We start from the raw sequence: 10,269 nt of genomic DNA, 5'->3' as shown, positions 1-10,269 counted from the left end.
AGAAGTTTACCCCAATATGGAAGTTACCGGAAGATATTTCTCTTAGTCCACTTGTGATAATAATCAAATCCATGAGAATATTCATTGGGAGCTTCACTAGCAAACAACAAATGTGAAATTTATGTCCATATATCATTGCCATCCTTATTATGAGGATGGATAGTTCTTTCCACACGTTATTTTTGTAAAATATTGTGTGTCATGTCTATAAGGATGCTCCGATGACAAGAATTGTCTATGACAATCAAAGTAGCAAGCTTTTTGACCATATTTCAATCGAAATAATTTAGATTTTTTCATGCATATCGGACAACCATCGATTCCATGTGTACTCCAGCCCTATAACATTTCATAAGCCGGAAAATCACTAATCCATAATAACATTACCTTCATGATAAACGTGTCACCTTGAGAAACATCATAGGTAGGAACACCTGCATTCCATAATATTTTCAACTCATTTATCAACAATTGAAGGAAAATATTAATTTTTCTTTGAGTACTTTTTGGACCGAGAATAATTAATGAAATAAACATATACAGTGACTTTATGCACATTCCCGGTGGTAGATTGTACGATGTTAGAATAACTGGCCAACATAAATATGATTTTTCATATTGTCCGAAAGGAACAAATCCATCTAAACATAGTCATAGTCGGACATTTCTATGTTCGAGAGCAAATATTGGATGATGGTGATCAAACCTCTTCAAAGCTTCTCCATCTGAAGGATGACACATGATCTCGGGTTTGTTAACATGGCGACCATACCATGTCATGTGAAGTATTGTCACATTTTAGGCGTACAACCTTTACAATCTTGGAGCTAGTGGTAAATAAAATAGTTGTTTATGGGGCTTCGGTTTACAAACATTTTCTTTATATCGATATTGATGAAGAAAGTTGCATGATTGTTTATTAATATCTTCCCCCCCCCCAAAAAAAAAGCATGCAACCATCTTTACATACATTTATTCTAATCACGAGTAAACTTAAATCTTCAACAAATGTCTTCATGCTATAATAATTATCCGGCATGCAATTGTCTTTGGGTAACATTGATCTAATGTAGTCAATATTTTTTATTGACGGCTTGTTTAGACCAATTGTTCTCGGATTTCATGTTATGATGTTTTACCATTGTAGAAAGTTTACTCTCGTTATCATTATCAGACCAAATTGGTTGGTGTGCCGCGTCCAATTCTTTCCAAAACATTTCTGATAAAATATATGTGTTATAATTAGAAGAGGATGAAGCTTCATTTTCCACATTTGGTGGTAACTAGAACCCATGTCATGTATCATTGATTCGTACCGATTTGTTGTTCTTTCATTGTAACTGAGCGAAGATCTTTTACGTCGAAAGGTGTATACATTCGAGGTTTAACTAGTGTGAGCACTGGAAATCGACAAGGGAGACAAGATGAGGAGCAACAACATCGTCCTCGTTAGCTCGGACTCCTGTATTAGTCTCAGGCGTGGATCATGTATAGCTTAACACGTGTCTAGTGAACACATGGCAATATGAGGAGAGGGCTTGAAATATTTGCTTCAGGTTCGATGCATTTCAACCTTGGTTTGCGTACCATGCATATTTTAAAATGAAATATTTAGTTTTTAAAAAATTTTGATAATACTTGGAGCGGAATAAATCAATTATGTAAAAATAATTAATTCTTTGTTCAAACTTTAATAATTTGGGGGTAAATAATAATTTAGCTAAAATCCGATTTAAATTAAGTAAACATAGTTAATTTAAAATATTATTGGTTTGAAAATTAGAGACTTTGGGTGATTTTATGAAAATTAATAAAATGATACGTGTACAAGCGTATTTATACTAGAGTTTTTGAAAAGGGGTTCGTTGTCTATTTATGCTTGGGAATGGGCTTTCGCGCTATGTCATCTACGCCTGCCTAAGGACGGTTCTTGAAAATAAAAATATGGTTATGATAAACTTATTTATAAAATTTATTTTCTTTAATTAGTAGTCTAGGGTCCTAAACAATGATAGGTTTAGCTCGCGTAAATAATTGTACAAAAATATTTAAAGAGGGGTGTGTACTTGTTGCGCTTGTATTTCGATTTAATAAAAGTTGTAAATATTAGAGGAGGGTGTTAGATAGTGTATCCAAACAAGGTTTTAGCAAAAACATTTGCTTTGGGAGACATCCCGGAAATATTTGAAAATCATTTTTTGACCTTAGAATACCATTTAAAAATGGGGTGTGACTCCAAAATTATTAAAATAATTTTAGATTTTTGAAAATTGGAACTAAAATTTCCCAAGTTTCATTATCATCATGTATCGGGATTTCGTGTAGAGCCTCCCTCATTATTTGATATTGAACGAAAGGATATAAGATGCTACCAGATAGAAATGGAAGTAGACGCTTGAGCTTGTCAAGTAGTTAGATGTAGAGGATTATGGGAGAATCCCTTTTACTCATTGTGGGAGTTCGATAGGAGATGTTCAAGCCCTTGAGTGTTTATGCCAAGACAATGCCAGAAGGATCTTTGTTTCCTTTTCGTAACTTATGTGCTACCTCAATTATCCTTGAGGAAGGTCTATTGTGTGCTAGAATGATGAAGAAATGAGTGGGTAGGATTGACATCGTGATTATAGATGATCCTGCTCTTATTGGAACTTTTCAATCTTTGATTTCTATTTCGTCCCAAGCCAGGAAATTGATGTTATGCAAGAGATGATGGCATCAAAGGTTGTTTCAGAGTAGTGGTTCTCCTTTTGTAGAAATCTTTCAATAGATATCGAGTCTATAAATGACTTTAGATGTATAACATTTTTGTTATCTATCATTAGGACAACCCGGAATTCTTCAATGGTGGGGCATTTAATCTTGTTACCAAGGACGTAAGCTCTTTCATCGAGATTCAACCTTTGTTGCATTTCCATCATGAAGTTAGAGTTCACTTCGTATTTAAAGAACTTCATGATGGCGTTGAGGTCGTAGTCTTCGAAAACCCATCGATTGTCACGGAAGTGCTTTGTCCAAGGAAGAAGTTCGACATCCGTTAACAAAGACATCGTGGATGACTGTGATAGTAGAAGAGGGGATGAATTGTTATTGTAACAACAAAAACAAATGCATATGCAAATAATATGACCTATAGATAAACATTTCGTAAGGTTTTATATATATATTTGCTTTTAAAAAAAGAACTTTTGATGTTACATTTCTAAAATTTTGGAGTTCTTAGGGTTCGCTTAGTTGATTATACTAGGCTTCTAAACTTTTGTCGTCTGTAAAAAAAGGTTAAAAATTAAAGCTCCTCTTTAGGGGAGCGAGTTCGACTACAACAAGTGGAGGGGACAGGGCCTTCACTTTATTCTTCAGCTTGTTGGCGGTGGAATTCGTCTATGATCTGGTCGATATAGTCCTTCCTATCTTTTCGGATTCCCATCTTGATAGAATCATTCTAAATATCCAGATAGTCGGAGAAGTCGTTGTGTTGGATCGACCTGTCTATGGACACCACACAGTCATGGTAGGGAGGCATGTAGTCTCGCCCAAACTGTTTGAAAAGTTCACTAGTGTAGTACGCAATGATCCATTCGAGGCCCATAAGTATAATTATGAGTGGGTCATTCATCAGATAGACCATCTTCTTAATATCGTACCATGATAGAAGCTCTCAAATGGTATCGTTGTCGTGGACAGACAACTCTGACTTGGCATACTTGAAGTGTCGATTCTAGAGGGCGACACTCATCACGTTTCTAGGAAGTGGAGGAGGTATGCCCTCCATTTTTTATAGAAGTCAGACGTAGAGTATGGTAGGAGCTCCTCTTTAATTTAGAGAGTATGAATAATAGGATTCGTTGAAACCCATCTATGTCTCATCTAGGATGATTCTAGCGGGATCCTTATTTCCAGTTCTAAGATGATAGACTACCTCCAAGATTTTCAAGGATGAAGGGGGATTGCTCGAGGGAGAGAGAAGGAAATGAGCTACCATAATGGTCATGGTGAGCAGAGAAGTGTCGAAATTCAGCGGAGGAATCTTCCCGATTTGGGTTGCCATTTTGACCTAGTGAGGAAGATCCAAGTAAGTTCTGGCGAGAATTTTGTTTGTCGCGGTTCTCGTGTAGCTGAGATCTTCTTGGATGAGTTGTCTAAGAGTCATAGATTCTATGGGTTTGAGCCTTAGGATGTTTTTGTTCTAAATCATCATTATGGCTTTGAACTCTTCAATGGTTGGGAAAATTTAGCAATCCCCTAGCATGAAGGTGTGGTGTATCGGATCTCATTTGCGGTGCATATCCATCATGAAGTTATGATGGAGGCGGTGATTAGTGTAGTTGAGAGCAGTTTTGAGCCCATAGGAGTCATAGTACCACTCTAACTCATGGAAGTGGTGAATCCACATGAATAGATCCTCGTTATCTAACAAGGTCATTATGCGATGTATAATCAACTTTGATAAACATGCTGTTTGATTTTGATAAAAGAAAACTTACTTAGAGATGTTTAGTATATCTATTATAGATGTATGCATGTATAATAAATAAGCACGTGATGGGTTGACTTGTCGATGCCTTGTTGTTTGGGGCACGTACAAACAACGGTTGGGTAAAGTAACTAGGTTTTGTGTGCTAAGGATTTCGTCGAGGTTTGGATGAGAATCTCTCCCCACCAACGCTAAGGTCGCATCCTAGAGGATGTATCAAAGCCGACAAGGGGGATCCACTCTAGGTTCCTAGTTTTTCCTCACACAATATCTCTTAGTCACAAACCGGTATTAGCGGTCTTCACGTAATTGTAGGAGTACAAAAATCCGATCTAATTCTCCTTCACGTATGTTTGGGTGATATACTCATTTGAGGCAATTATTAGGGTAGAGCCTAGGTACATGGTATAACCTAAGTACCTTTAGGGTGAGAGACCCCGTGAGGTGGGCTATTGCGAAGGTTTTGTAAACGTTTATAAATAAAAATTTATACATAACAAGAGTTTTATTTATTTTATTTTTAAAATAACAAGGTAATCATCCCCAACAGAGTCGCCAAGAAAGCTGTGAGCGCTGGAAATCGGCAGGGAAGACAGGATGAAGAGCAACAACATCGTCCCTGTCGGCTTGGACTTTTGTGCTAGGCCTAGGCGTGGATCCTACATAGCTTATCACATCTCTAGTGGACACATTGCAATATGAGGAGAGGGTCTAGAGTCTTTGCTTGAGGTTTGATGTGTTTCAACTTTGGTTTACGTCTCAGGCATCTTTTAAAATAAAATATTTAGTTTTTAAAAGATTTTTATAATACCTGAAGCGGAAGAAATCAATTATGTAAAAATAATTAATTTTTGTTCAAACATTAATAATATGGGGACTAAATAACAATATAGCCAGAACACGGTTTAAATTAAGTAAACATAGTTAATTTAAAAGATTTGTTTGAAAATCAGAGTCGCCAAATGATTTTATGAAAATCAATAAAATGATACGTGTATAAACGTATTTATACCAGAGTTTCTGAAAAGGGGTTTGTTGTCTATTTATGCTCGTGAAAAGGCTTTTGCGCTATGTCCTCTACGCCCGCCTAAGAACGGTTCTTGAAAATAAAAATATGGCTATGATAAACTTATTTATAACATTTCTTTTCTTTAATTAGTAGCACAGGGGTCCTAAACAAGGATAGGTTTAGCTCGTGTAAATAATTGTACAAAATTATTTAAAAAGGAGTGTGTAACTGTTGCATTGGTATTTCAATTTAACAAAACCTGAAAATATCAGAGGAGGGTGTTAGATAATGTATCCAAACAAGGTCTTAGCAAAAACATTTTTCAAAAATATCAATAAAGCTGGGATATTCGAAACCTTGTTTATTTTAATAAGACTTTTCTATCAAAATGGTGTAGTAGATTGCAACGAAGTCGAAATGTATTTGGACATCAATGATTAGATGTAAGTATGGTTAAGATTAGTTTAGTTGGCTCACCAATATTTCTAATTATCCAATAGGCTATAGCATTTGAGAGAAAATTTAATGTATGTGCAAGAGTTTTCACGAGGAATCTAGATTCATTATGGGAGCTGAATCTTCAATTAGCTTTTGAGAGACATTTTATGTAGTGTCAAAAGCCTAGTTGTGACGTATCTTGATCTTACTTCCAATGTTAAGTATAGGTAAAAATGATAGAGTTAATGACATGTTTGATCATCGGTCTAGTGGTTTCGCTATCCAAATAGATATAGAAAAAGATTAAACATTATGAAGAGTTATTCTCATAATATAGTTTAATTTTTATAGGATACAAATAAGTATCATCGTCTAAACAAGACATTATGCGTTGACAAGACATGTATAGTTTTCATGTAGGAAATTACTACAATTTATTTACTAAGATGATTCCATATAAATATTTTGGGAAAAGTTTGAGAGTCAAAGATTTCATCCAAGATCTCATTATTTGGATAAAGTGTTATTCATAGTGAAATTTTACGAATGATATGTGAATGAAAAATTTTGTATTATGGTAAGTCGTATGTGTCACGAGAATGTTGAATAAACAACTCACTTACTCTTGCATTATTGATGAGTGACTAGTAATTGGAGTATTATTTAGATGCACTAGGTGATGTCCGAGTCTTTTGATATTTAATGTAAAGTTTGCATTGATGCGTCTAATATGGCTAACCTACATATTTGGGTTATCATTCCAATTATTTTCTGGTGAATTATCTAATTTGAGAGAAATCGTTGATCTTTTAATTATCATAGTCGTGCGATGCTATTATTATTCATAATGTTATTATTATGAGTTTTTTTAGATTCATTCGGGAAAGTTGGTGAAGTAGTTTAGAGAGTTAAGAATCTGCGAACTTGATAACATTGAGTATTGTGATTACATTATTTTATTTTATTTAATATTTTATCGTTGTGTTTAAATAATTCTTATATTTTTAATATACTTGAACAATTTTTTTATTTAAAAAAAACTAATAAAAATAAATCTAAGAAAGGAGATTTATGAACCTGATTATTTGGTAATTGGATTTTAGGTTATTTAAAAATAATCACAAATAAATCTTTAAATCATACATTTTATTTACTAATTAATAATTACTGAAGATATCTTTATTTATTAACAAAAATATTTTTACTATAAATTTTAAATAACTCACTTTTTTTTTCATAAACTTTAGACAATTAAAATTGGGAATATCAAGTCTCTATGATTTCACAATTAAAATGTAAGAATTCGGATCAATTCCAAACAAGGCTTAATTTAAAGTTAAGATGTGCAAATAATAATAATTAATATAATATATGTTTCTATATATTATATTATATATATATATATATATATATATATATAATTCATTAATCTATTTGAATTATAATTGTACAATCAATTTAATTAAATTCTAAACTAAATTAATTTCCAAATTTGTTGGCCAGGAAAGAAATGGTCTCTAAAATATATTGTCTACCCATTACAAAATTAGTCAGACCAAAATATATTGTCTACCATTACAAAATTAGTAATAGTAATAAAATTATTATTTTGTAATTATAATTACTTTTAAATTAAATAAAAAATATTAAAATAAGTTTTTTTATTTTAATACTATAAATAAGATTTACCTACTTGAAACTTTTTAATTGAAAAATTAATGATAAAAAATATTATTTTAATTAAGTTTTATAAAAGAATTTTGATACAACTTTATTTTTGTATATAAAATATGATTAGTTTTAATTTATAAAAAAAAAGTAATATAAAATAAAAAGTAATGTGAAACTGACCTTTGTTGGAAGATGCCTTTTGAATCTGACTATATGACAATGTATGCCTTGTTTGTTTTGAGCTATATGAGAATAATCTCAAATATTAAACAGCCCATCATAAATTATCAATTAAAATATAATTTATTTTCTTTAAAATTTTATAATAATTTTTATTATAATTTAATATCTTCGTACCTAAATAATCTAGTTTTTTAATAACTCAAATTAAGTAAAAAATATTCACAGTTATCAGAATAACCCATAAACAAACAAGGCCTAAAGGCCTAACATTATCTCTTCACAGACACTGACGGTTTCCAATTTTTTCTGTAAATTTCTGGATCGACCACGAGGTCACCACACGCCTCTGAAATAGAACCCATCGGGTCCATACACGTGTCATATCAATCCACGGCTGAAAATCGATCCGTGCCTCAGCCACACTCCTTCTTAGGTCTATATATCATCACTTCACATCTCATCTCATTACAGAGCACAAGCCCCCCGCCTCCATTTCTTCATTTCATCTTCTTCCTTTTTATTCTTTCGATTGCTTCAATGGCTTCCTTAATGTCCCCTTCTGTTTCTCTGCCCGGCGTGCAAAGATCCGGTAATGGGCAGCAGCCATTGTTGAATCCATCGATGATGACGAGCTTTCAACAGAAGAAAAGAGAAAATGGGTTCTTTATATCTGCATCTTCCAATAGCAACATGGTTTTGTCTGGAGTTGTTTTCAATCCGTTTGAGGAGGTTAAGAAGGAAGTACTCGCCATTCCTGTCTCTCCCCAACATTCCCTAGCCCGACAGAAATTCGTTGATGATTGCGAATCCGCCCTTAACGAGCAGATCAAGTGAGCTCTGTTCTGTTTTGGATCAAATTGGATCTAGATTGTAGATTAATTTTACTCATTTGATATCTGTTTTCTTGACATTTACAGTGTTGAATACAACGTGTCGTATGTATACCATGCCCTGTATGCTTACTTCGACAGGGATAACGTCGCTCTTAAGGGCCTGGCCAAGTAAACAACGAAAAACCCTTTCTTTGTTTCATTTTTTCATTTGTTTCTGTCAATTCACATTCCCCAAAACAAAACATCAGATTTTTCAAGGAAGCAAGTGAGGAGGAAAGAGAACACGCTGAGAAGTTTATGGAATACCAGGTTTTTTTAGTCTTTCCTGATCATTCCTGTCAGGGGTGTTTCCTTTCTTCATCTGATAATGAATTAACAATATTGGTTTCCATGAATAGAACATTCGTGGAGGAAGAGTGAAGCTGCATACCATATTGACTCCACCTTCTGAGTTTGATCATGTTGATAAGGGAGATGCTCTGTATGGTAAGCATACAATACATTATTATTATTATTATTATTAAGAAGATGATGATGGTTATAACAAATTGATTACTGCAGCAATGGAGCTGGCTCTGTCTTTGGAGAAGTTGACGAATGAGAAGCTTCTGAAACTTCATACTGTAAGTCTGTAAGAATGAATTAAGAAAGATGATGATTGTTGTGTTGTTGAATGAATCAGCTAACTTAATTGTGAGACCTTATTTGAAACAACAGATTGCTTGTGAGAATAACGATGCCCAGATGGCAGATTTCATTGAGAGTGGATTCTTAGGAGAACAGGTTGAAGCCATTAAGAAGATTTCAACTTATGTTGCTCAACTCAGATTGGTTGGCAAAGGACATGGTATATATTATTATTCTTATAAACTAAATGCTTTTACAAGGCACATACATATTCACATATTAACAGAGTGTTTCTTTTTGTTGTGAATTCAGGAGTTTGGCACTTTGATCAGATGCTACTCAATGGAGCCAATTAAGAGTGGGGATTATTAAGGAACAAGAGTAATCCAAATAAGACATTTTTATTTTATTTTTGGTTTGTTATAGAGTAATCTGATCATTTTAATGCTCTAATGCATCAAGCTGTAAGCTTTAGTTCTTGGGTGTTTGTGGGTTGGCTTAGAATGTCTCTTAAAGTGTCAGTTTCAGAGGTAGTTGTATTTTAATATAATCCTTTGATATGCAATAATTTTATGGAGATGCTGATGATGATATACTGGTTTAAATCATACAATACATTATATTTAATCCAAATAACCCAAATCAAAAACATGTCTTTGCTAGCTTGAAGCTCTTAATGCTGCTATTACACAATATTTCAGAAATAAAACCAAATAAATATATTCTATAATTTGCTAAAATATGTATTTTCTTTTTCTGCTGAATTTGTACCAAATTAGAATATGAACTATGAAGACTGTATAATCAAATCCCACATAATCTTTATGTCTGAATATCCTGCACAAGCTTCCATGTCCTTGTAGAGATTGTCAATTAGAAGCCCATTTCTATTCTCTGCCCATTAATCACAGATTTAGTTAATATATATATATATATATATATATATATATATATATATATATATATATATATATATATATATATATCTTCTTCTCCATGAAGCTGCTTGTTTTTTTAGTCTCATGAGAAAGAAGAAC

At 33.2% G+C, this 10,269-nt stretch overlaps 1 protein-coding gene across 1 annotated transcript; it reads left to right on the top strand.

Moving 5' to 3' along the window:
* The first annotated feature begins 8,248 nt into the window (after positions 1-8,248).
* On the top strand, positions 8,249-9,840 carry LOC124938505 (ferritin-1, chloroplastic-like). The gene is made up of 7 exons (XM_047478949.1): positions 8,249-8,602; positions 8,690-8,773; positions 8,854-8,914; positions 9,004-9,091; positions 9,167-9,228; positions 9,323-9,452; positions 9,545-9,840. The coding sequence occupies exons 1-7, from the start codon at positions 8,310-8,312 to the stop codon at positions 9,586-9,588; spliced, it is 762 nt and encodes a 253-aa protein (XP_047334905.1). The 5' UTR covers positions 8,249-8,309; the 3' UTR covers positions 9,589-9,840.
* The last annotated feature ends 429 nt before the right edge of the window (positions 9,841-10,269 follow it).

The sequence above is a fragment of the Impatiens glandulifera genome, chromosome 5, assembly GCF_907164915.1.
Source record: "Impatiens glandulifera chromosome 5, dImpGla2.1, whole genome shotgun sequence".
Classification (NCBI taxonomy): domain Eukaryota; kingdom Viridiplantae; phylum Streptophyta; class Magnoliopsida; order Ericales; family Balsaminaceae; genus Impatiens; species Impatiens glandulifera.
This window is presented reverse-complemented; position numbering and strand designations above follow the sequence as displayed.

Coding starts and splice junctions, on each gene's coding strand:
- LOC124938505 (XM_047478949.1), top strand. CDS start 8,310: ATGGCTTCCTTAATGTCCCCTTCTGTTTCTCTGCCCGGCGTGCAAAGA. Junction 9,092..9,166: donor TAAGGGAGATGCTCTGTATG/GTAAGCATACAA, acceptor TGATTACTGCAG/CAATGGAGCTGGCTCTGTCT. Junction 9,453..9,544: donor ATTGGTTGGCAAAGGACATG/GTATATATTATT, acceptor TTGTGAATTCAG/GAGTTTGGCACTTTGATCAG.